Source organism: Ranitomeya variabilis, chromosome 5 (assembly GCF_051348905.1).
Source record: "Ranitomeya variabilis isolate aRanVar5 chromosome 5, aRanVar5.hap1, whole genome shotgun sequence".
Taxonomy (NCBI): Eukaryota; Metazoa; Chordata; class Amphibia; order Anura; family Dendrobatidae; genus Ranitomeya; species Ranitomeya variabilis.
The window spans coordinates 677,098,806-677,126,644 of NC_135236.1; the positions used below are offsets into that span (position 1 = coordinate 677,098,806).

The 27,839-nt window shown below is 41.0% G+C and overlaps 1 protein-coding gene across 1 annotated transcript in view; it reads right to left on the reverse strand.

Annotated features, from left to right (window-relative positions):
- Positions 1–10,694: 10,694 nt before the first annotated feature.
- The window catches only part of SYT10 (synaptotagmin 10), a 66,629-nt gene continuing 49,484 nt past the window's right edge, over positions 10,695–27,839 (reverse strand). Inside the window, exons 4-7 of the mRNA XM_077266914.1 lie at positions 27,639–27,759; positions 22,933–23,104; positions 22,635–22,764; positions 10,695–19,462 (exon numbers count right to left, since the gene is read on the reverse strand). Of these exons, the coding sequence (XP_077123029.1) occupies positions 19,391–19,462; positions 22,635–22,764; positions 22,933–23,104; positions 27,639–27,759 (495 nt within the window). The 3' untranslated portion in view covers positions 10,695–19,390. The remainder of the gene's footprint in view (positions 19,463–22,634; positions 22,765–22,932; positions 23,105–27,638; positions 27,760–27,839) is intronic.

Genomic DNA, 27,839 nt, shown 5'->3' on the forward strand with positions numbered 1-27,839 from the left:
GTCCAGCCTCCCGTGACGTCACGGCTTGTGATTGGTTGCGTCTCCCATGTGACTGCGACGCAACCAATCACAAAGCCGGGACGTAATTTTAAAATCCTTAAGGACCTGAAATGACGTCACGGCTTGCTGTGATTGGTTGCGTCGCCCATGTGACTGCGACGCAACCAATCACAACGCCGGAACGTAATTTTAAAATCCTGAAGGACCTGAAATTACGTCACGGCTTGCTGTGATTGGTTGCGTCCCGGCCACATGGGCGGCACGCAACCAATCACAAGCCTGGACTTCTTGTAAAGGAAAGAAAAGCGCGAATTTTAAACAAAGAACGCTGCCGCTTCCCTCGGTAAGGTGCAGGCTGCGTCGGAGAGGTGAGTATAGCAATATTTTTTATTTTAATTCTTTCTTTTACACATTTTTACATTAATGTTGTTTCGATACCGATACCCGATACTACAAAAATATCGGATCTCGGTATCGGAATTCCGATACAGCAAGTATCGGCCGATACCCGATACTTGCAGTATCGGAATGCTCAACACTACTCTTTACTGAAGATCTCTGGGTCCTCAGTCCAGAATACGGTTCACCAGGCTGCGCAAGTCTGGCCGGTCCGATGGCACCTCCAGAGTTCTCTTAACAGGTGGAAATCTGTGCCTTCCTTCTTGCGCTATGTGTTCCTTCCCTGCTGTGCTTACGGAAAGTCCCCACAACTGTTGTGTCTGTTTCTTAAGTTCCCTCACAACTCGATTAAATGATGTTCTGCTAATCTTCCGTCCGTCCCTCCCTGATGTTACGGTTAGGACGGCACCCGTTTGACGGGTAGGCTCGGAGCTCTTCCGGGACCCTAGAGTCGCCCCTCTCCATAAATTGCCCCCCAAGACTGCATAGATGATTTAAGTTAGACAGCCCGCCTGAGACTGACTGTCCTGCCGTAGGTTCGAAGTATTGCCTGAAGCTGTATATAGAAATACTTCCTTCGGCGTTCCGGCCACCGGTTGTTTACGCCTCAGTAGGATGTTGCCTCGGTCTTACAGCACGACCCCTACTGGTATTCTCCTTGTTGCTTTGATCTCGTTTCTCACTCAGCACAATCTATCTCGCTTCTAGTCCTTCCTTGGGCACCGCCGCTATACTGAGCAGGCACGGTCCCGTTACGTTCTCTCAGTTTGCCAAGCCTCTGTCAGGATCCCACCCCTGACAGAGACCCTACCGAATCTTCCCCTGCAACACCCTCTGCCACAAGGTGTTGCCTGGCTCCAACCCAGTCAGCTTTCTATCTAACTTCCTGCCTGACCCCCAGTTTTACCAGTGTGTGGAGAGTGGCCTAGTAAATAGAACCCTTAGCTCCCCCTGGAGGCCCGGCGGTGAAATGTATTGGTGTCTGTGATACCTGCTCAGATGAACTCCTTCAGTGCCATCAGACGTACCATAGCTCCCCTTAGTGGCGGAGCCACAGTACTGCAACGACCAGGACTCTGGGGCGCTGCACTTACACTCACCTCTGCTGCATCCAGCAGACTCACTGGTTCACCAGTGACCACAAGCTGAACCCATGAACTGGTCCTTAGCAAAACACTTCAGGTGAACTCCTAACCAAGCCCTGAAGTGCTAGTGTAAAGTGCTGCAGAGCGGTAGTCGCGACCGAGCTGTTGTCCGGTTTGGCTCTGGCACTTTACAGACAAGGCATGTCCCAGTCCCAGTGTGCTGTAGGATGTGGGGGGCATCACACTCACTTGTGGGCCGCAGGACTCCGCTGCCTCCAGGCCTCCATCATCAGGAGCCACCGCACACAATGTATGGGACACCAGGTTCTTTGCAATGGACCAACAATTATTAAGTTCATCAGGTAGATGCAGGTGGGATACGGCACAGCAATTCGCACTTCCTTCCTCCTTAGCACAACTCTTCTGTTCTTCCACCTGTTCATACTGGACAATCCCCAAGCCCACTGACTCCATCAGCCCCAGGTATTCGTTGTCCACTGCTGCAGTGCACCTGGGTCCGGCTACCTGCCCCTCGTGGAACTCCATGTCCACCGACCTTGTGATGTTGGAAGACCAAGCCTTCTCCATGGTATCTGGCCTGAAAACCAGGCTCAGGATGCTGCTAAAATGTCCATCAGGGATCTCCATTTGGCCGCCCTCTGCCCTGAATGTTCGGCCCATGCTGCCCCTAGCAGCCCCCCGCACCTGAACCTGAACTCGCCCCCACACTTCACTGAACTCACTCTAACCAGGACGTGCCCCCCCCACTGGCCAATAACCATTTCCTATCTAGCATGCTAACCTATTATCCTTATTCTATATATTATGGTGTGCTAAGCTTATCCTATGCTATACTCACATTATGCATTAACACGTTACATACTGCATATCACCATAATACATTACATTAGACACACGTTACTTTTACATATAAAACCGTACGACGGTATTCACATGACGCATCTGTTATCTTCAGGGGCAGGAACAGGGTAAGACAGTCCACATCGCTACACTAGCACTTAACCCTCACCATCTTGACCTTGCTACCGCTTGTATATTTTGGCCTAATGGTGATTGCCTTATCATAGAGAGCCCGGAGGAGTGGGTTTGGGGCAGCTGCACAGATAGCTCTCTCTTGTCCCTGAGTTCATCAATATGATCAGTGCTGAAAAACAGTGTATAACACCAGCCCCCTACCCATGTGTAACAATGAGCCCCATTGCCCCAGCGTATAAAATATCAAACCCCCTCCCACCCACGATGCATAACATCCAACCCCCTCGCCCCGAGGTATTTCATCCAACCACCTCATGACCCCAGGGTATAACATCCAACCTCCTCAACGTATATCATCCAACCTCCTCATGCACCCTGATGTATAACATTCAACTCCTTTGACCCCCAGTGTATATAATCCAACCCCCTCATGTCCCTGATGTATAACATCCAATCCCTTCAATCCCCCTCCACTCGGTGTATATCATCCAACGACCTCATGCTCCCTGGTGTATAACATCCAACTCCATCGCCCCCAAGGTATATCATCCAACCATCTCATGCCCCCGGTGTATAACATCCAACCCTCTTTAGCCCCCTGTGAATAACATCCAACTCCCTCACACCCCCGGTGTATAACATCCAACCCCCTCAACCTCCCGGTGTATAACATCCGACACCCTCACGCCCCCGGTGTATTACTGAGTACGACATCCAGCCCCTTGCCCACCAGTGTCTAACATTCAGCCCCAGGTCTACAGCATCTCCCCCGTGTATAACTTCCAGTCCCATCGCCCCCACTGTATAACATCCAGTTCCTTGCCCCTTGGTGTATACTATTCGTCCCCTTGCTCCCCGAATATAACATCCAGCCCCTCGCCCAACTCCCCCCATGTATGATATCTGGCCCCCTTGAACCCGCTGTATAAAATCAAGCCCCTCGCCCCCCAGGGTATAACATATGGCCCTTCACCACCAGTGTATAACATCCAGTCCCATTACCCCTCAGTGTATAATCTCCATAACCCCCCGGTATGTAACCTGCTGCCCCCTGCCGTAACGTCTGCCTCTACTATCACGTGACAGGCCAGAGGTGCTGAGCTCACGGATACCAGTGCGGTCCTGTAGTAGGAGCCACCGGGGGAACAAGTCCATCCATGAAAGTTCTTCCTCCTGAATTTTCCGCATAACCTGTGACTGATATTACTGAGAAGTGGAAGGAACCGCAACTCAGCCATGAAGTGAAGACCTCGTAATGTTACAGAGCGGCGGGCCAAGTGCTGAGGAGCAGAGGGCAGAAAAGTCACCACCGCTCTGCTGACCCCATAGCTGTAGAGTCCAGACCTTCTCTGGTATAAGCACAAACACTGCACCCCACTGGGAGCTTCATGGCCTGGATGAAGGGGCAGAAATTCCCACAGACGCCTCCAAAATCTTGTAGAAAACCGTTCCAGAAGAGTGGAGCCGTTATATCTGTAGAGGGGCCGACTTCACATTAATTTCTATGGCGGGAGGATGGGAGGTCAAGAAAGATCCTGTAGTAGATGTGGGGTGGGGGGCACATACTTTTCTCCATAGAGTGTAGATGTAGATCTGCTGTCATCTTGCTCAGGTGAACTGATATCTGTGATAACACATACTGTTAGTTTTTGATTGATGGTTTTGTCATCTTGTTTTTGAAGACTGTCAGAAGAATTGAAGATATGTGATCATTGTCCTCCCTCGCGGAATGTGAAGTAACCAGGAGGTCATTGTGCCCTTCATTCCCAGCAGCCCGGCCGGCAACGTATAAACAGAGCGGAAGATATATATCTATACATGCACATTATACACAGCATGTGGAACTGGTGGCGTCCAATACGTCCGTCTGTTTCGGTTAAATGTTTTTCTGGAGATTGGTTGACTTGGAGGCAGGGGAGGTTGTAAACCAATCACGTGTTTACCAACGAGTCGGCAAACATCATTGATCAGCTCAATTCTTCACTACCTAAAAGGCACCCTCTCCTCCACGAATGGTGAAAGCAATTCTTATAGCGGCCATGTTGGCCATTTTCAGATGATATACCTCGGGTGAAATAAGTATTGAACACGTCACCAAAAAAAAGGCAGCTGGCCTAACACAAGGTGTCTCATTATCAAGGTGCCACACAAGAAAAACCAGTGAGCTGTCTCAAGACCTTTGCAACCTTATTATTGCAAAACATACTGATGCCATTAGTTACAGATGAAGTTCTAAAATACTGAAGGTTCCAGTGGCGCCTTAATTTGGAAAGAACATAATTTCACCATAACTAGCCATGAATAGGTGCTCCTGAAAGATTTCAGACAGAGAAGTAAAAACAATTATCAGAAGAGTTGTCCAAGAGTCTAGACCATCTAGGAAAGCTATAGAAAGACTTGGAATCAGCAGGTACAATTGTTTCAAAGAAAACTATAAGTAATGCACTCAACCTCCATGGCCTGTATGCACGCTCACCATCTAAGACTCCATGGCCTGTATGCACGCTCACCATTTAAGACTCCATTGCTGAAGAAAAATCATGGTCAAGCATGTTTACTGCTTGCTCAACAACATTTAAACAAGTCTGTGAAATACTGGTAGAATATAGTCTGGTCAGATGAGACCAACATTGAACTCTTTGGATGGTCTAAATATACACCATGTTTGGAGGCCAAAAGGCACTGCATATCACCCCAAAAACACCATACCAACAGTGAAGTTTTTGGAGGTGGAAACATCATGATGTCGGGGGTGTTCTTCAGCATACGGCACTGGCAGACTTTATACAATTGAAGGAAGGATGAATGGACAAATATATCGAGACATTGTTGATAAAAATCTGCTGCCGTCTACCAGGATGATGATGAAATACTGTGGATTGGATGGGTTGTTACCAACAGCTGGTGAGAAGTTCATTTCAATAGCACCTTTAGAAAAAGATTTAAGTAGAAAATTGGTGACATGTTCAATACTTATTGAGCTGTTGTAGTTGTACTAGGCACAGTGACGTACATTGGGCAATGACTGCTAATGGTCCTGAAGCCCACATCATTCTATGTTTTATTCAAATAAATGTGCCCATGCTGTGGTAATAGGCTTAGTGCCGTGCATTTGATAGTGATTTTGCCTGGTTCTGCAAATTAAAATCAATTTGGTCCTGTTCAGGAGCAAGAAACTGAGATACAGTACCAGGAACAGTGATGTACAGTACAATACGCTATGACTGTGCCTGGTCCTGCTGTTCACATAAAGTTGTTCCTGTTCTAGTGAAAAGGATTGAGCATAGTGAAGTACATTTGGCTGTGACCATGTCTGGTCCTGTAGCTCTCATCAATTTAATTTTATTCAAATGAATGCGTCTGAGCTGCAGGACTAGTCTTAGTGTTCTACAATTGTTAGTGAATGTACCTGGTCCTTCCTCAGCTCACATCACATTTGTCCTGTTCAAGGGAATAAGACTGAGATACAGCACCAGACCCAGTGAAGTACATTAGGCTGTGACCATGCCTGGTCCTGTAGCTCTCATCAATTAAATTTTATTCAAATGAATGCGTTTGAGCTGCAGGTCTAGTCTTAGTGTTCTACAATTGTTAGTGAATGTGCTTGGTCCTTCCTCAGCTCACATCACATTTGTCCTGTTCAAGGGAATAAGACTGAGATACAGCACCAGACACAGTGAAGTACATCAGGCTGTGACTGTGCCTGTTTCTGCAGATCACGTGAATTTAGACTTATTCGAATGAATAGGACTGAGATGTACATTAGGCTGTGACTGCGCCTGGTCCTGCAGCTCACATCAAGACTGTCCTGTTCAACTGAAAAGGATTGAGCTGCAGAACTAGGCCCAATTATGTACTTTTGGCAGTGACCGTGCCTGGACCTGCAGCTCACTTCAGTTTAGTTTTATTCAAATGAATGCATCTGAGCGGCAGTACTAGGCCGTGTTGTACAATTGTTAGTGAATGTGCCTGGCCCTGCAGCTCGCATCAAGTTTGTCCTGTTCAAGAGAAAAAGACAGATACAGTACCAGGCACAGAGAGGTACATTTGGCCGTGATTGTGCCTGGTACTGCAGCTCACATCAAGATTGTCCTGTTCAAGTGAAAAGGATTGAGCTGCAGTACTAGGCACAATGACCTACATTTGGCACTGACCTTGCCTGGACTTGCAGTTCACATCAACTTAATTTTATTCACATGGATGGGTCTGAGCTGTAGTTCCAGGCTGAGAGTTGTTAATTTAGGAGTGAATGTGCCTGGTTCTGTAGCTCATATCAAGCAGGTCCTGTGACTGTGATACAGTACCAGGCACAGTGATGTACATGTGGCCGTGTCTGTGCCTGGTACTGCAGTTCACATGAATTTTGTCTTATTCAAATGAATGAGACAGACCTGCAGTACTAGGCTTAGTGCCGCACATTTCATAGCGACTGTGCCTGGTCCTGCAGCTCACATCTACAGTCCTGTTCAGGTGGATAAAACATACTGTAAAAGAAGAAAAAGAAGTTAAAAGGATGCAAAAGCACAAAATGCACTTGGAAAAAATATAAGGATAAAATCCAAACTATATAATATTACAAGACAGGATAATAACGTATTTTTGCCCTTATACACGGGTCTTTTTCGTTTTTGCTTAACAGTTTGTCTAATGGCATCGCCTATTACATATTTGATTTTGTTGCTTTTAGGTTGAAAAATAAAATTTTTTAAAACTAAACAAAATTAAGTTTTTTTAAGAATGTCAAACTATTTCAAAAATAAAAAATTCAAAGAGGTAAAAAAAATTTTTAAAAAAATTTAAATGTAAAAAAAATATAAAGCAAATTTTAAAAATGGATACCAAATAAACACAACCTGTAAGTCGTGAATTTAGAATATCTTTATTCTTTTAAAATACATATGAAACAGATCAAAATTATATTTAATATCTTTAATATCTTTTTTTTTTTACTTTATTACATTTTTTTTCACTTATTTTTTAGAAAATTATCACAAACTGTACACTCCATGACAAATAATGTTGAGGTTTTGCTGTTTCAGTACTCATCTGTAATGACAAACATTTTTGCACATTTTTCCAGAGCAGACGATTTTTGAAAATACTGAAATGCGATACATCTTTTCCAGACCAGTGCAAATCAATGGAATAAAAGAAGAAAAAACAAAAACAGAAAAACAGAGATCGAAGGTCGTACAATAAATAGATTCTGATATATAGGTAAATACTCTCTTGTAGCTCAAAATTTCACAAACATTAGAGTCAGCGCGTACAAAAAGCCAGATACACAATTGTTCCAAAAAGTTTGTCTTCATCTTAAATAGTACAGAAGCTGGAGATATTGACTTCAACAATAGGCAAGTATCAAATCACAAACCCCATTAAAAATTCACATTTTGCTGGACACAAGTAAAAGTGTACAAAACGCTCAAGTATTGTAAGTCAGCCAACGACAATTAGCACAAATAATTGACATCCTGCAAGAGATTTTTTTTTTTTTTTGACCAATGTATCTTTCCATAGAGCTCATTTATTAAATGTACTTAAAAATTCCACTATAAATAGAGGCTTATGAAATATACACAAAAACAACTAGAAAAAAAAAAATCACTACTTCGTAAAGTGCAGCATTGTAACCTGGCAAACTCTCTATCTCGCTATTTTTCCTTGGTTAGGAAAGAGTGAAAAAAAATAGGGTTGGGGAAAACCCTAACATGCTATCCCCTAACACTGATGCCCTAACCTTAGCACCCTACCCCCAAAATCCATCCTATACCCTATTACCCCATCATCCTATCCCCAACAACCACTTCTCTAACATCCAATCTCCTAACACTAATGCCTTAACCTTAGCACCCTATCCCATAACTCCCTATCCCTCAACATCCATCCTAACCCCAACTGTTAAGTTAACTTCTTATCCCTAAAATTCTATCCCCAACATCCATCGTATCCCAAAACATCCAACCTATCCCCCAACGTCCATCCCTATTATCCCATCATCCTATCTCCAACAACCATTCCCCTAACATCCTATCCCTCAAACATCCTCACTAGCCCCCAACATCCTCACTACCCCCCAAAATCCTCACTATCTCCAAAATCCTCCATACACCTCAACCTCCATCCTATCCCCAACCTCCAGCCTATCCCCCAACACCCTCCCTATTCCCAACATCCATCCTAACCTCTCAACATCCATTGTATCCCCCAACATCCATTCTATCCCTCAACATCCTCTTTACATCTCAACATCCATCCTATCCCCCAACATCCATCGTATCCCACAACATCCATTCTATCCTTCAACATCCTTTCTACACCTCAACATCCATCCTATCCCGCAACACCCTCCCTATCCCCAACATCCATCCTAACCCCTCAACATCCATCGTATCCCCCAACATCCATTCTATCCCTCAACATCCTCTCTACATCTCAACATCCATCCTTTCCCCCAACATCCATCGTATCCCACAACATCCATTCTATCCTTCAACATCCTTTCTACACCTCAACATCCATCCTATCCCGCAACACCCTCCCTATCCCCAACATCCATCCTAACCCCTCAACATCCATCGTATCCCCCAACATCCATTCTATCCCTCAACATCCTCTCTACACCTCAACATCCATCCTATCCCCCAACACCCTCCCTATCCCCCAACATCCAGCCTAACCCCAACATCCTCCCTATCCCACAAAATCTTCCCTATCTCCCAAAATCTTCCCTATCCTCCAACACCCTCACTATCCCCCAACATCCATCCAATCCCATCACCCAACATCCATCCTATCCCCAACATCCATCCTTATCCCCAACATTGTATCCCCAACATCCATCCTATTCGCCACATTCTTTCTATCCTCAACACCCTCCCTATCCCCGAACATCCATCCCATCCCCCAACATCCATCCTATCCCCAACATCAATCCTATCCCACAACATCCTCTCTACACCTCAACATCCATCCTATCCCATAACACCCTCCCTATCCCCCAACATCCAGCCTAACCCCTCAACATCCTCCCTATCCCCAAAATCTTCCCTATCCCCCAACATCCATCCCATCCCTCAACATCCATCCCATTGCCCAACATCCATCCTATCCCCAATATCCATCCTATTCCCAAACATTATATCCCCCAACATCCATCCTATCCCCCAACATCCATCCCTTAACATTCTCCCTATCCCCAACATCCTCTATCCCCCAACATTGTACCCCCCAACATCCATCCTATCTCCAATATCCTTTCTATCCCCCAACATCCATCCTATCTCCAATATCCTTTCTATCCCCCAACATCCATCCTATCTCCAATATCCTTTCTATCCCCCAACATCCATCCTATCTCCAATATCCTCCCTATCCCCAGCATTTATCCCATTCTGAACATCCATCCCATACTCTAACTCCAACTTCCTATCCCCCAACCCCATCTTCCTATCTGATTAACCTATTTTTATTTTTTTAGGAGAAATAATAATTTACAAGTTTAAGAAAAGGCCTTTTGAATTACAATGAATGAAATTATTATTATTATTTTTTATTCTGGAATACATTTTCAAAAAATTGCATAATTGTGTGACAAACACATTTTTGCATAAATTATTTTTGCCCAATATTTTTATTTTCAAAATTGCATATTTTTTTTTTGTTTTAATCCTATAGAACCCATATATTTTATTATTTTTTTATGGTACTTGGTGAAATAAATGATTACTATATTTTTTTTATTATAATGTTCACATTATCGTATATTTTCATCTTCACGTTATGAAACTTCACTTATTAAAATGTGAAAGTTTTTTTCTACTTTTTTTTTTAAATAAAAACACTTCTTAAAACTCTACATATATTTGTGATACATAAGTAACCGTTTTTTAGTATATGGAAAACAAATATTTTAATACTAATTAAACAATTATTATTATTAAACATTTATATAGCGCCATTTATTCCATGGCACTTTACATGTGAATAAGGGGCAAATAACAAAAAAAAATAATAATAAACAAGAGACAAATGATAAAAAATAATACAAATTCAATAATTTAAAAAAAAATCCCATATACGGCCTAATTAAAAAGGAGTCTATCATTTTTTTTTTAAATTATTATTATTATTATTATTTAGGTATTTCTTTTTCGCCTGTGCGTTTACTGGCCAGATTACATGGCTGCACTAATTTTTTTATTGTTTTTTTTTTCCCACCATTGATCTCTGCACATTTCATTCGATAATTTTTTTATTAAATAAAAAATTCCCCAATAATTTAATTGCAAAAATGAAATCTGTACAACTCGAACACAACAAACACGTCCGGTAATTTAAAAAAAATAAAATAAATTAAACATATATTTCTAGAATGCTACATTTGAAAGGAACAATTTCCGATATTCAGAAACGCGTTTTTTTGTCAGGTACGTTTTTGTTGGAAAGTGGTCGCTGTACAAATAACCGGTTATTTCTCTTTAAAAAACGGAATACTGAGGCACGGAAAAAAAGGTTCATCTAAGTAGACATTGCAGAAGCTTCCGGGCCCCAATGCAAAGACTTCTCCCGCCTATACCTCTGGAAGCAAGGTTCTGAGGAGTTGCTCCGCTTTGTAAAAAATACAAGGAAAAAGGTTATTTATTGTGAAATATTTAGAATTTTTTTTTTTAATTGTTTATTATACGTTACTAGAATCTTATTCTTAATCGGTTTTATATTTTTTTATTTTATGTCTTTTTTAGCTGCAGACTTTCCTGATGCAATCGATATTTTGGGGGAAAAAAAATGACTAAATAAACTATTCCTGTAAATTCACCCCTCAACCATAAGGAAATACCAGTGAGATTTACAAATAATATACATATTCGAGTAAAATTGATAATAAAAAAAATTACCCCCCCCCAAAAAAAAACAAACAAAAAAAAAACAAAACACACACTTTGGTTTTCCGTGGTCATGTGAGGACTATTTTATTGATTTCCAGTCATCGGTATGCTGTACACAGTGTGTAATAGTCAAGAATGAAAGGATTAAGATTTGCTTCCCTGGTGGTCTAGTGTTATGGAGGGGGTTAATATTTTATTTTCCTTGTGGTCTATGGTATTATCAAAGGATCAATTTTTGTTTTCCTGGTGCTCTAGGGTCATAAAGGGGTTAATGCCTCCTTCCCTTGCGATCTAGGGTACTGGAAGGATTATTATTTACTCCCCTGGTGGTCTAGGATAGTTGATGGGTGGTCTACGTTAATGGAAGTGTAATTTGCTTCCTTGGTTGTATAAGAAAAAGTGATAAAAAAATGTTTGGAAGTTTGTGAGAAAATAATTTTTTTAAGGGGTTAACATCTGCATTAGGCTACGTTCACATTTGCGTTGTGCGCCGCAGCGTCGGCGCCGCAACGCACAACGCAAACAAAAACGCAGCAAAACGCATGCACAACGCTGCGTTTTGCGCCGCATGTGTCCTTTTTTTCATTGATTTTGGACGCAGCAAAAATGCAACTTGTTGCGTCCTCTGCGCCCGGACGCGGGCGCCGCAGTGACGCATGCGGCGCAAAACGCAAGTGCGACGCATGTCCATGCGCCCCCATGTTAAATATAGGGGCGCATGACGCATGCGGCGACGCTGCGGCGCCGACCGCAAATGTGAACGTAGCCTAAAAATTACAAAAAAAATTTTAAACAATCCCTCAATTTTTTTTTTTTTTTTTTAGTTTGATGTAAATTTAATCAGAATTTTACACGGATGATCTAATAAAATTAGATTTAATAATAATAAAAAAAAAAAAAATTTCAATGAACTCATTAATAATAATAATAATAAAATAACATGTTTTCTTTCTTTGCTGCCGCCTGTAGAAGAAATCCCATTATGTAACTCGTCGCCGAGGAGCGCAGCAGCTTGATTTCTCATCTTCTCTGTAAATGTCTGCACTTATCTGACAGGTATCAATTTAGCTTGAAAGGACATCATCTAAGAATTCGCCCACGTTCCCCGTTTACTACAATGGCTTCTCTTCTTTTCCAGTCTCACCGTTAATAATATTAAAAATGTAATGTATTTCAACTTAAAAGTAATTTTTCACTGTGTCATTTTATAGCAGATCTTGATGAGGCTGGTAGACTTACTATTGTAGAATCGAGGGGGTTCAATCCGGATGTTAAAATGAGCATGTGAAGTGTCCGGCTTGTCAGTCAGGCTAGGTGGGTGGAGGGAGGGACATTGAAGAGCTGTCAGACTACGTAGGGTCACGACAGAGAGGAGCCAGAAGACCGCAGTGTCTGATTTCTCCTACTCCTGCACTGGTTAGAAGCACTTCCCTTCGTATTAAATGGTGTAAGTTTCTTTTTGCAGTGTAGGGGTTAATCTGCTCAGTTGAGAGCTCCAGGAGAGTTAAGGCTCAGCTGTGCACTGTTAGCCTCTCCGATCTCCTATATAATCTGGGCCCTGGATAGCACTCATTGTCAGAGCTAGCTTATGCTGGATGCATGGAGGTTGTTGCTCGTGGTTATTGGAGAAGGCATTTGGTAGATTTATCTGTGACTGTTGCTAGGTTTTGAGTGTGTGTTAATTCCCTTTCTTCTCCTACTTTGGTTTTTCCCCCATCCTCCACTCCCCAATGTTTACCTCTGTTTGTGTGTGTGTATATTTGTATGTTTGGTATTTTCCTTTATCCCTGTTCGTATTACCTGGTTATTCTGGTTGGTGTATCACGGTACACTACTACTTTCCTTTTTCCTGGGTGGGGGAAGGGTACAGACTGAGGGCGGATTAAGGAGGTAAGGTACCTAAGACAAGGTGGCCCCGGTGTCTTAACCATAGAGCGCACCTAGCATTAGGGACATTGAAGGAGCTCCTGGTCTCGAGACACTCGACTAGAGTAGTAAGACGTAGATGGATATTAAGCCGCAGGGAGGAACACTAATGAGCTTGCAATTCAGGCTAAGGGGAAAGAGCTAAAGCAGTAGCAGGGAAGGGCACACTGCGGAGATTGTCAGTCAGGCTAGTTGTAGAAGGCTTCAGCAGCAGCAAAGAGGAGGGACACTGAGGAGCCTGCTTTTTTTAGGTGTCAGAGATCCAGAAGCAGGGAGGCTGAACTCTGAGGAGCTTGTCAGTTAGCGTAGTTGGTTTGAGGTTCAGCAGTAGCAAGAAGGAGGGACATTGAGAAGCTGTGAATCAGGCTATATAGATGGATATTAATCAGCAGGAAGGAGGGACACCGATAAGCTTGGTATTCAAGCTAGGTGGATCAGGCTGAACTGTGAGGAGCTTGTCAGTCAGGCTAGATGGGTGCAGGTCCAGAAGTAACAGGGAGGAGGGACACTGAGGAGCTTCTCAGTCAGGCTAGATGGGAGGAGGTTCAGCATTAGCAGGGAGGAGGGACACTGAGGAACTTGCCAGTCAAGCTAGATGGGTGGAGGTTCAGCATTAGCAGGAGGGAGGGACACTGAGGAGCTTGTCAGTCAGGCTAGTTGGGTGGAGGTTCAGAAGTAGTAGGGAGGAGGGACACTGAGGAGCTTGTCAGTCAGGCTAGTTGGGTGGAGGTTCAGAAGTAGTAGGGGGGAGGAGGGACACTGAGGAGCTTGTCAAGTCAGGCTAGTTGGGTGGAGGTTCAGCAGTAGTAGGGTGGAGGGACACTGAGGAGCTTGTCCGTCAGGCTAGTTGGGTGGAGGTTCAGCATTAGCATGGAGAAGGGACACTGAGGAGCTTGCCAGTCAAGCTAGATGGGTGAAGGTTCAGCATTAGCAGAGAGGAGGGACACCGAGGAGCTTGTCAGTCAGGCTAGTTGGGTGGAAGTTCAGCATTAGCATGGAGGAGGGACACTGAGGAGCTTGTTAGTCAGGCTAGTTGGGTGGAAGTTCAGCATTAGCATGGAGGAGGGACACTGAGGAGCTTGTTAGTCAGGCTAGTTGGGTGGAGGTTCAGAAGTAGTAGGGAGGAGGGACACTGAGGAGTTTGTCAGTCAGGCTAGTTGGGTGGACGTTCAGCAGTAGTAGGGAGGAGGGACACTGAGGAGCTTGTCAGTTAGGTTAGGTGGATGGAGATTTGCCAGCAAAAAGGATGGACAATGAGGAGCTTCTTATGCTTGGTGGTCAACGGAGGATAGGGTGGAAAGTTGAAGCAGCAGGACACGGCGTGGCCAAGTTCAGTGTACCATTTTTTTTTAATTTTTTTTTTAACCTCTTTCCCAGGTTTCTACAATCCAGAAAACCGGCCATAAACTTTCTGGATTCTCACAAAGAGAACCGCCCAAAAAATTAATTTGGCCATGACTGGGACATATTCATCGGTGGACTCAGCCATCCCAAGACTAATGAGCACGTCCACTTTGACAGGCCTTGCGTTTTACATCATAACTGTGTACAGCATGCCGGTGATTTAGGAGACCGGACGTCAGCGATCCACACAAGTCTTTAACATAACCTGCACTTTAAGCTAATTTGATCACTAATCTAATAAATCTGTTAATAGACATCTGCTATTAAAAAAACATGGCAGGCTTACATCACATTTTAGTATCCAATAAGTGTGTAAATGAGTAAAAAAATAAATAAATAATTGTAATAAAATCAAATAAAATTAAATTTAAATAAAGCACAAGGAATTTCAAATAAAATGTAAAATAACTTACTGGCAAATTATATAAATCACATTCTAATATGTTTGAGAATTAAACTTTGTAAAATCTACAATTTTAGATCATCTGAATTTTTTTTTTTAATGATCCATAAATAAGAAAATAATTCAAAAATAATAAAAATTGTGCTTTTTTTTCATCGATAAAATTCCCTTTTAGCCCAAATGGCCTCTTCGAAGCATAAGCGTCTATTTAGATTTGAAGTTAATACTTGTATTGGTAAATATCAAACCATACTACCTGGAATTGATGTATAACAGTCTCGAGATATTGCTGCTACAGTGTATCGTGATGCTCGAAAAACACACAACTCTACACACGCACCACATAAAAGTACATTCAAATAAAGTGTCACAGGCAGGAATCAAGTGAAAAAGAAGAGGAGATTAATAATCGGCGTCCTTCATTGATGACTTGGGGAATTTAACAAATAAAAAATAAAAAAATAAAATCAACAAAATGAAAAACAATAAAACATTTTTTTGCTTCGCTGGATTAATCTTCCTAAAATTGTGTAAGTCAAACCATTGGAATTTTTTTAACTTAATTTTTGGCACTAGTAGGTAGGAAAAAGCGTCAATTCATTGGTGAAATAATACAATTTTACAACTTGTCCAAATTCCTAAAATGTTGCCAGGTTGCTGCCAAGACAGGAACGGAGCAAAAATAAAATGCTTCACAAAAAAAAAAAAAAAAAATCAGTGTCAACGAGTCCCTTCATTTTGGGAATTGAAAGAAAAAAATTATGAAATTTTAGCCATTTTTAAATTTACAGCCCAAATTTTAAATTTTGTATAAATTTTAAAAAAATGTTTGTAAAAGTCCCAAATTAAGGCAGATCTGACACCAGGTTAAAAGTGACCAGATATTACTCTCAGCTCCGCGGAGTATTTAATTTTTTTTCAATCCGGCATACAGTTTCAAAGATATTGGCCTTTTTATGATCTTCACCAATGAGAGCCTTTCTCATAAGATCCTCAAGGGCGGGTCTTTAGTGAGCTCCACCCTCGTAGTAAAGACCATAAAAATTAAAAAAAGCTCATATCTCTGGAACCGTAAGTCGGATTTGAAAAAGGAAAAAAACGGAATACTCAGTGGGGATAAAATAACAACAAATTAGATACTGTTGTTCAGGTGACTAATTCTAAATGGCAGAATTCAAATCAATGTAAATCAAAGTGGGCCACAAGGGACCAAAGGACATAGTTAATGATGGGTGGCGGAAAACAGTGAATCCTGGCCCAATCATCTTCGTACATCTTGAGGAGGATCGTTTTTTCCCAAAAGAATATAATCTAATATTTAAAGATTTGTTTCAGTATCTGATTTCCTTTTAGATTTTTTTTTTCCCAGTCTATAAAAATATTTCCGCTGCTGCACAGAGCAGGGACGCGGCTCTTTGTATGCGAGCACGACTGTCTGTGCAGGCATTGAATGGCCCGTGTCATGGCAACAGACAGCCCCTGTGTTAATTGGCTCTTTCATCAACATTATAATAGGCGATGGGTCTAATGGACTCCCCAGGCATGTGCCAGAAAATCGTAAGGTCAGGGGCGACTGCTAATAATAGTCCCTATTTATTCAGGGAAGTGATCAGTCATCTCTCTGGAAATGCTGCATTTATTTCTGCAAATTGATCTGCAGTATGTATCTAGGAAAAAAATGATAAAAAAAATACTACTTTTATCCACGTTTGAATTTTTTATTCTTAAAGGGATAAGATTTAGAGATGGGCCTTTTATATGTGATTACCCCAACTCACCCATCTACAAAACAGGGCTCAGAAATGCCCCGTTAGGATCGAGATCCGGTATCTCCTCTACTGTTCCATCCTTAGAGTCCTGTTCTAAGATTGGAAGTGGTCACTACGTTCGGACCCCCAATGATCAGCAAGTTGGGCTCAATTTAGCGTTTTTCAACCAACAGGGTTGGGGAACCTTTGGCTGGAGGTTACCTTTTATCTGGCCGCTGGGAAGAATGCCGGAGACCGAGGTGCTCAATCCGACAGCTGTGTTTTGACTGCCACTGGCCCTTTAATTTCTTCTTCCTCCGTGGGCACGCGCTGCATGGTCTACTGTACCTCGAGATGGGTGCAATGAAATATTACAGCCTGACGCCAGTGCCAAAGATGTACCTTGTGGGCGGAGTTAGTGTACTGTTTGTACGGCCCCCGAAGAACGGTATAAACACTCAAATAGCCCTTGGCAGAAAAAAAGGTTCCTCATCCCTGGTTATAGTGTTCCAAAAAATGTATTTTACCCATTTTCTGCAGATGTTTGCTACTGTTGCTAAGTACTGCTCGCTGCCCGCCATCTGGTCCTTCGTTTATCATCACGAACCGCATCTCTGGAATTTTCATTACAAGCCAGAACTTCTGGCCACATCCCAGCTTCTCAGGCGTGACAGCAGAAAGAAGAGGACTGGACGGCAGGTGGGAGGTGAGCAGAGGGTAGGCCGGAGGGATCGGCGATGAGAGGACTATAAGTTTTCTTTCTTTTTTTTCCCACATCTTATGCTTGTAACCAAGTCGTACGTAAGTCGGGAACAAAAATATTTTTAAACCCTTCCCATAGGAAACATTTGAAAAATTCTAAAACTTAGTGATTTTTTTCAATCTGTTTTTACCTTTTTAAGGGAAATTCTGGGACATTTTACATTTTTCAGAATATGTAAAAAAAATATACATTTTGAATTCTCCACATCTCTTGGTAGGATCCACTAGCCCTATGCAAGCACCTTAGATGTAATGTTCACTGAGGCCTTCATTAGAGGACGTAGTAACATGACATCACCGTGGAAGGATCGTCAATGTATCTCAAGACTGGCAGCACCAGAAAAAAAGTCAATGGTATTGAGTAAGACCAAGTCCCGAAAAAACCAATATAAGACCAAAACTATCAACTCTGTGTAAGAATATCGAGAAGGAATAATTTCTTGTTCTACTTTTTGATCTAAGCCAAATGGAATTCCCTGTATCTGTACTTAAAGGAACGGTACATTAAAAAAAGGGTGTTTATAAGGAACCGTTACTACATTGGTTTTCGAGTAGAACTGATTACACTGGGGAAAACATTTAGTGTAAGCACAGGAAGCTTCCTGCCCAATAACTCAACAACATGGCAACATTAAGACTGAATTTCAAATTAAAAACTAAATTTGGCCTAATATAAATATTTTTAAGAAAGCCAACATGGACTTACAGTTAGTTAGCTTAACATTTTGGGTAAAAAATTCCAACTGAACCATAGGAGCCAATCAGGACGTGCCGGTAACGTAATGATGGCAAAGTTCTGATTGGCTTCAGTAGTAGACTCGCACAACTTTTCGAGTTAGTAAATTAGAAGGAAGTCTTCCCTTTAAAAATAAATAATTTAGAAGACTCCTTTAATAAAGGGTACTTGGTGAGTCCATAAGGCACCAACAATGATGCCAAAATTGGCCTAAACAGATTGGCAAAATGTCCGACCGGTCAGTCAACCTCTCATGCCAATTTTTCAATTTTTCATTTCCAATGGTTTTACTCATGGACATAAAACTCCTATAACGATGTCGCCCTAACCCCTAATTGCCTCCTAAAAATCCGATGAAAAATTTTAGATATTTTTTTCATAAATACATTCCTGAATTTCGCCTCTGGAGAAAACAAATTCAACTTTTAGAACCCCTCCTCCCTGAAAAAAAAATCTCTAGGGAAAACATCAAATGTTATCTCCAGCTAAACATTTCCCCTCGGAGCCCAACTAATATTGTGTGGAATGGAAATTTTACAAAAAAAAGTGGCTAGAAATAATTCTGCATAAAATTTGGAGATACTTTACTTAAAGACTGAGCTTTCATTCGATGTGGTCAAAGTTTTACCGCCGGTTTGATGGTTAAGCCCAAACGGATGTAGGCGGAGTCATAAATGGGCGGAGCCCTACACCCAGAATGCACTGCTCTCTGTCGTTCGGTTAGAGATAACGATATATATATATAAAACAAAAAAAAAAGACATAGAAATATTACTCCTGAGTGCGTTTGTGTTCAGAACAACACATTTCAGGGAGACCCACCACAAGGAACAATGAAAATGCCCTCACAATTCTTGTGTCGGTGTCAGATCCGGTTCCCGTTTTATCGGCGGGACTGTGAGTGCTCCTGCTGGAGACGATGAGTGTTGGCACGATGCAAAATAAACTCACTTCTGATTGGCTGCTGTGCACCGAGCTCCTGGATGGGGCCACGTATGTGTTTTAGGCAAGTGGTTGACGTGTAAGACCTCGTACCGGCGGTTCTAAGGTGTCAACGGAGGCTTTGGAGAAGAACAAGATCCTTGACTGTCAAAACTGGTAGCTCTGCCCGGCATCTGGAAATACAGAATTTATTATATTTTTACGTATTGAGGTTTTGTTCAAAAATGTAAAACAAAAATCTATTTTAATAGAATATTTTACCCACAGTCAGTCAGTTCTGGCTGCATCCAGATATATATAGTGACGAGCAAAAGGGTAACAATGTTTTGAACCTTTTTCTTGGAGGCTCCATATCTCACCATCCACTACAGACTTCAAACCTGAGACTACCATCATCTTGTAGACTATCATCTTGGCTATCTCATACATATATTTGACTTGCGGCTAATTAGCATATGATTAGTTATGCAGATTCTGTTTGGCTGATTTTGTAAATCCACCTTTGGCTTTCACCACGGCCTGAATCCTTCTGGGCTGCTTAGATTCAAACATGTCTCAACCAAAACCTGATCCCAGGTCTCTTCTGCGAGTTCCCAGAGTTGGTGCATACTGGTCGCCTCACTTGGGTAATTATACAGCTTTCTCTTCTCCTCTACCCACATGTGTTGGATTGGGTTGAGGTCTGGAGACTAGTGGTACGAACGTCGTGTGCACAACTAACATAGTGGTGCCTGGGTAGGTTCCCAAACCATAATGACAATCAAAACATAACCCAGCACTCAACTTAGCGGTGATGAAAATATAGAGGATTTTATTCATCCAATGTAAACCAAACGTTTCGGTCCCTAACCGGGACCTTCATCAATGACAAAAGTATGTAATGAAAATGACTCGAGGGAGAATTAGATGAAACGAGGACTAAACCTGAGTCCTGGTGGCCGCGGCATCCACCGCTGTTTAGACAGCGGTGGATGCCGCGGCCACCAGGACTCAGGTTTAGTCCTCGTTTCATCTAATTCTCCCTCGAGTCATTTTCATTACATACTTTTGTCATTGATGAAGGTCCCGGTTAGGGACCGAAACGTTTGGCTTACATTGGATGAATAAAATCCTCTATATTTTCATCACCGCTAAGTTGAGTGCTGAGGTCTGGAGACTGTCTGGCCAATCTAGCATCTCTACTTCATTGTCACTGAACCATTTCTTCACCAATCTCGACCTTTGCTTCAGGTCGTTCTCCTGCTGGAACACTGTTGTCCTTTTCATCCCCATAGTACTTGAGTGTATGAAGTAACTCGTCTTGTAGGACACTCACATATAGCTCAGTATTGAGATCATAGATCCTGGTCAAGTATCCAATTCCTTTGGCTGTGAAACAATTTCATAACAATTCCATATCATCAGGCTTCCTCCACCGAACTTCAAAGTTCCTTCAATTTCTCGATCCGTTGGCCCATTTTTCCCTTGTTTCTTCCAAACCCATTTGCACCCATCAGAGTCTAGTCTATTGACTTTCATGTCATAGCTCCAAATCACCCGTTTCCAATCTTCTACTGTCCACTCTTCCTAGTTTTTTGCAAACTCGTGCCGATGCTTTTTAAGACGATATTTAAGTCGAGGCTTCTTCACCTTTTGTGGGCCACCATTCCAGACTTATGTAACACGCGTCGCAAGGTGCTTACATGGAAGTCTGTGACCTCACTATAATAAAGCATACGAGACACCTCCACTGCTGCGTTTGCCGCCCCAGAACTGATAGACCTTGTGATGAGCCAACTTGTTGACTCCGATATTTTGCCTGGACGTCCACCTCTTGGCTTCTGAATGGATGGACAGACTTCATCTCGTATTCTTCAACCTGGCATGGCGCTCATTTAATGGAGTTTGGCAATTTTCTTGGCCGAGAGACGGCCCGACTTGTTGATTCCGATATTTTGCCTGGACGTCCACCTCTTGGCTTCTGAATGGATGGACAGGCTTCATTTCGTATTCTTCAACCAGTCATGGCGCTCATATAATGGAGTTTGTCAATTTTCTTGGCCGAGAGACGGCAATCGATGAACTGGATGATGCAGTTTCTCTTTCCTTGGGAAATCTTCTTCATGGCTGCGCCTTGATTCGAACCAATGACTTTTCTTTTGGGAATCAACCTAATAACACACTGAGCTATTATGGAATGTGAGACTTAGCCCCCCCCCAAAAAAAATTGTACAAAAAAATAGAAAATCTATTCAAATTGAATTTTATTCCTATATCAGTCAGTTCTAGCTGCATACACAATATCTATAGAATAGTTTTAAAAAGTGTTTATAATTAAATTTTTTAAAATTAAACCTTAATCCTTGAAATTTTGCCTTACAAAAATTGAAAAAAATAAATAAAATTAATCTATTTAAATAGAATTTTGTTCCCTGTATCAATCAGTTCTGGCCCTGCATACGAATATGTAAAATAATTTAATAAACGTTTTATTTTATTATCTTTTTTTTCTTTCAAATTAACATCCTTATCCTTGAGTTTTAGCCAAGAAAAAATGATTACTTTATATATTCCGGACAGAGAAACAGAACTTTTTTGATATTAGAAGAACGTTGTATATGCTTAGTTACTTTTTTATTTTTATTATAATATTATTTAAATGAAAAATTACAAAACCAAGTTTACATTTTTTTTTTATATCCAGCTGCAAAAACAAAAGGTCTAGATATAAGAAAAAAAATTAGATTTATTTTTCTTTCTTTATTTCATTTTTGATAAGTCCTTAAAAGTTAATATTTAAATCAATAAGAACTAGGATATGAATAAATATTATTTGGGGATTTTTTTTTTATTATTTATTTATTTAAAATGTTCAATTTTACGGCTTAGTCCAAAATGAAAAAAAAAAAGTTCTGTATATTTAAAGTAAATAAAAAGTATTAATAATTATATATATATATTTGAACACATTTGAATAAATTGAAAAAAAAAATTATATACGGTATTTTAAATCCTAATCCTTACATCCAAAATGTATAAAAAATAAATAAATAATAATAAAACATGTAAGTAAATATACCTTTCTACCTAGAAGTACTGTCCCTTAATAGTTCTGAACTATTTAGTGGGAAAAAAGTTTAGTTAAAGTTTTAATACCACACAGTCTACTTATTTGATAGTATTAGCAAATATCAGCCAATCGGATTTCAGCTTTAATTGTTCCGCCAATTTTGGACCTATAGGAGCAATCTTAGGGGGTCCACGGGCATCGGTTCTACTTTTCTGTAGCACCGCAAAGTCAAGAAAATGGAAAGATTAAATGGTTAAACGCGTCAAGGATGAAAAAAAAAGTTGACGTCTCGTTACCTCCACCAATGCGTGCCAGTGGGTGATTGGCTTTCTTGGGTAGGCCAACATCTCGTTCCAGTGGTCTCTGCCAAGCCCCTCGGCATCCACTCCAGTTCGGCACACCCCAATGACTTCATTGTGTCCCACCCTGTAAGGAAAAGTCAGATCTGTTTATCAAAAGAAGGAAAATCCGCAGCCAAAACCTTCATCCTCCCGAGACTAATCCTCCGGGAGACAGGAGCAAAACAAAGGATTAGAGGGGATCTCTAGAAATAAAAGTGAAATATCGCTTCATTTCCAATGACAAAGCTAATACCGATCATAATCCATGACGGCGATAGACAAGCTGACTTGGTCCATGTTCTCCGGAGGGATGTCAAATATGATGGCCTCGTTGTAGACCGGATTTAAGGTGTTCTTTTTTGTGGTGGTTTTGCGCTTCTTCAACCTACGACCATCGCACATCAGTGACACCTTCACATACGGATCTAGGACGAGAGCGAGAAGGTAAGAAAAACACAGAGAAAGGGATTATAGCAGTTATACTCTGTACATAGGGGCAGTATTATAGTAGTTATAGTCTGTACATAGGAGCAGTATTATAGTAGTTATATTCTTGTACATAGGAGCAGTATTATAGTAGTTATATTCTTGTACATAGGGGCAGTATTATAGTAGTTATATTCTTGTACATAGGGGGCAGTATTATAGTAGTTATATTCTTGTACATAGGGGGCAGTATTATAGTAGTTATATTCTTGTACATAGGGGCAGTATTATAGTAGGTATATTCTTGTACATAGGGGGAAGTATTATAGTAGTTATATTCTTGTACATAAGAGCAGTATTATAGTAGTTATATTCTTGTACATAGGGGCAGTATTATAGTAGTTATATTCTTGTACATAGGGGCAGTATTATAGTAGTTATATTCTTGTACATAGGGGCAGTATTATAGTAGTTATATTCTTGTACATAGGAGCAGTATTATAGTAGTTATATTCTTGTACATAGGGGCAGTATTATAGTAGTTATATTCTTGTACATAGGAGCAGTATTATAGTAGTTATATTCTTGTACATAGGGGGCAGTATTATAGTAGTTACATTCTTGTACATAGGGGCAGTATTATAGTAGTTATATTCTTGTATATAGGAGCAGTATTATAGTAGTTATATTCTTGTACATAGGGGTAGTATTATAGTAGTTATATTATTGTACATAGGGGCAGTATTATAGTAGTTATATTCTTGTACATAGGGGCAGTATTATAGTAGTTATATTCTTGTACATAGGGGCAGTATTATAGTAGTTATATTCTTGTACATAGGGGCAGTATTATAGTAGTTATATTCTTGTACATAGGGGCAGTATTATAGTAGTTATATTCTTGTACATAGGAGCAGTATTATAGTAGTTATATTCTTGTACATAGGGGTAGTATTATAGTAGTTATATTATTGTACATAGGGGCAGTATTATAGTAGTTATATTCTTGTACATAGGGGCAGTATTATACTAGTTATATTCTTGTATATAGGAGCAGTACTATAGTAGTTATATTCTTGTACATAGGGGCAGTATTATAGTAGTTATATTCTTGTACATAGGGGCAGTATTACAGTAGTTATATTCTTGTACATAGGAGCAGTATTATAGTAGTTATATTCTTGTACATAGGGGGCAGTATTATAGTAGTTATATTCTTGTACATAGGGGCATTATCATAGTAGTTATATTCTGTACATGGGGGCACTATTATAGTAGTTATATTCTTGTACATAGGAGCAGTATTATAGTAGTTATATTCTTGTACATAGGAGCAGTATTATAGTAGTTATATTCTTGTACATAGGAGCAGTATTATAGTAGTTATATTCTTGTACATAGGAGCAGTATTATAGAAGTTGTATTCTTGTACATAGGAGCAGTATTATAGTAGTTACATTCTTGTACATAGGGGCAGTATTATAGTAGTTATATTCTTGTACATAGGGGGCACTATTATAGTAGTTATATTCTTGTACATAGGGGGCAGTATTATAGTAGCTATATTCTTGTACATAGGGGCAGTATTATAGTAGTTATATTCTTGTACATAGGAGCAGTATTATAGTAGTTACATTCTTGTACATAGGAGCAGTATTATAGTAGTTATATTCTTGTACATAGGGGGCAGTATTATAGTAGTTATATTCTTGTACATAGGGGGCAGTATTATAGTAGCTATATTCTTCTACATAGGGGCAGTATTATAGTAGTTATATTCTTGTACATAGGAGCAGTATTATAGAAGTTATATTCTTGTACATAGGAGCAGTATTATAGTAGCTATATTCTTGTACATAGGGCCAGTATTATAGTAGTTATATTCTAGTACATAGGGGCAGTATTATAGTAGTTATATTCTGTACATAGGGGCAGTATTATAGTAGTTATATTCTTGTACATAGGGGCAGTATTATAGTAGTTATATTCTTGTACATAGGAGCAGTATTATAGTAGTTATATTCTAGTACATAGGGGCAGTATTATAGTAGTTATATTCTTGTACATAGGGCCAGTATTATAGTAGTTATATTCTAGTACATAGGGCCAGTATTATAGTAGTTATATTCTGTACATAGGGGCAGTATTATAGTAGTTATATTCTTGTACATAGGGGCAGTATTATAGTAGTTATATTCTTGTACATAGGGGCAGTATTACAGTAGTTATATTCTTGTACATAGGAGCAGTATTATAGTAGCTATATTCTTGTACATAGGGGCAGTATTATAGTAGTTATATTCTTGTACATAGGGGCAGTATTATAGTAGTTATATTCTTGTACATAGGGAGCAGTATTATAGTAGATATATTCTTGCACATAGGGGCACTATTACAGTAGTTATATTCCTGTATACAGCCACGATAAATACAGCAGCAGGGACTCGACCATATTACTCGAGCACGCAGGAGACACCCAGGTAGCAATGAGCAAGATAACGCCTTATAATACCACGTTCACTCATAACTAATCAGAATCCTATTGTCAGTGTTTTGTTCCGCTCTGATTTATGGTCGCCTTTTCGTTTAGCTTTCTGCCGTCTTTTTCCAAAATGTCGGCCCCTGGAACTTGTACCATTGTTGGGTCCCGTGCCACCCCGGCCACATGCACTAGTAACAGAGGAGTCCCGTCCGCCCCCGGCTGAACCTTCCTGACAACCGTGAGCCCTGCAGTAAAACCACAGAGAGCGCCATGAGACAAACATGTCTCTTGCCATAGAAAGTGCCGTAAATGGGATCATTGGGTCCAGCAGATAGAGAAATGGAAGTTCCCGAGCGCTTTGTTCCTGGATGTGAGAATGCCACATCCGTTTTCTGATAACTGTGCGGGGAAACCATGGAAGTCCGCCATGTTTTTGCCTACGACTGGAGCGTCCCAGGGATCAGACCAACATTTACAGCAATTCCTATTAATACTGAAGAAAGAAAGGAAGAGGAGGAAACAAATGGTGGAAGAAGGAAAGAAAAAAAAAGAGGCGGAGGGAAGAAGGATTTAAAGAAAAATAGAATAGAAAAGGAGAAAAGGTAAAAGAAAAGAAAGGGGAAGATGACCAAAGTAATCAGGAGAAGGGATTGAGGAAGGAAACGTAAGGAAGGAAGTAAAGCTGGCTGGGGAATAAGGGCAAGGGAAAGGTAAGGAAGGAAGGAAAGCTGGCTGGGGAATTAGGGTAAGGGAAACGTAAGGAAGGAAGGAAAGCTGGCTGGGGAATAAGGGCAAGGGAAAGGTAAGGAAGGAAGGAAAGCTGGCTGGGGAATTAGGGTAAGGGAAACGTAAGGAAGGAAAGAAGAAAAGCTGGCTGGGGAATAAGGGCAAGGGAAAGGTATGGAAAGAAGAAAAGCTGGCTGGGGAATAAGGGCAAGGGAAACGTAAGGAAGGAAAGCTGGCTGGGGAATAAGGGCAAGGGAAAGGTAAGGAAGTAAGGAAAGCTGGCTGGGGAATAAGGGCAAGGGAAAGGTAAGGAAGGAAAGCTAGCTGGGGAATAAGGGCAAGGGAAAGGTAAGGAAGGAAAGCTGGCTGGGGAATAAGGGCAAGGGAAACGTAAGGAAGGAAGGAAAGCTGGCTGGGGAATAAGGGAAACGTAAAGAAGGAAGGAAAGCTAGCTGGCGAATAAGGGCAAGGAAAACGTAAAGAAGGAAGGAAAGCTGGCTGGGGAATAAGGGCAAGGAAAACATAAGGAAGGAAAGAAGAAAAGTGCTAATGTAACAGGGAAGAGGAATGAAGGAAAGCAGGAAGCATGATGGATGGAAAAGGAAAGAAGTAAGAATGAAAGGAAAGATAGGAAGGAAGGAAACAAGGAAGGAGAAGGGAGGAGGAAAGGGAATGAAGGAAGAAAAATGGTAATGAAATGGAAAAAGAATGAAGAAAAGCAAAAAAAAAAAGAGGGTAAAAGGAAGGAACAAACGAAAGAAGGAAAGATGATGGATGGAAAAGGGAAGGAGGAAAGGTAGGGAAGGAAAAGAAAAGAAAGAAGAAAGGTAGGAAGGAATAAAACTGGGAATGAAACAGGGAAGGGGAAGTAAAAGGAAAGTAAAATAAATGAGGAAGGAAGGAAAGCTGGCTAAAAGAATAATGAAGGAAGAAAGAATGAAGGAAAGATGATGGATGAAAAAGGAAGGAAGCAAGGAAAAAGCAAGACAGGAAAAGGAAGACAGCAACAAAGGAGGAAAAGGAAGGAAGTAAGGAGGGAATGGAAATTGGAAAGGAAGAACAAAAAGAAAAAAGGGTAAAAGGAAGGAAGGAAACAAAAAGAAATGAACAGAGACTAGGAAGTGTAGGAAAAATAGTGGGTGGGATGGAGCAAAGAAACACTGAAGAAAAAAAAAATAAAGTAATGAAAAATAAAGACTGTGAATGGACAGGCTGTGAAAAGATGATAAAACTTTTCCTATTTCTTATTTTTAGTGCCGGATACTGACACTGGTGCATAATTTAGCCCCAGACATCGTCATCTTCCGTCTCTGCGGGGAACGTACCGGAGGATCCTGTGATGTCCATCGCCTTCAGATTCCGACACTTGATCACCGTCAGCGTCATCCTGCCGGCAGTCGGGAGGTAACACAAGGAATACATGATCTCCCCGAGGTCCACACTTTCCTGGAAAAAATTCCCCAAAAAAACCACAATCACTGAGCAGCACATCACATTAATGCCGGTGACTCACGAGGGCCCTGGTG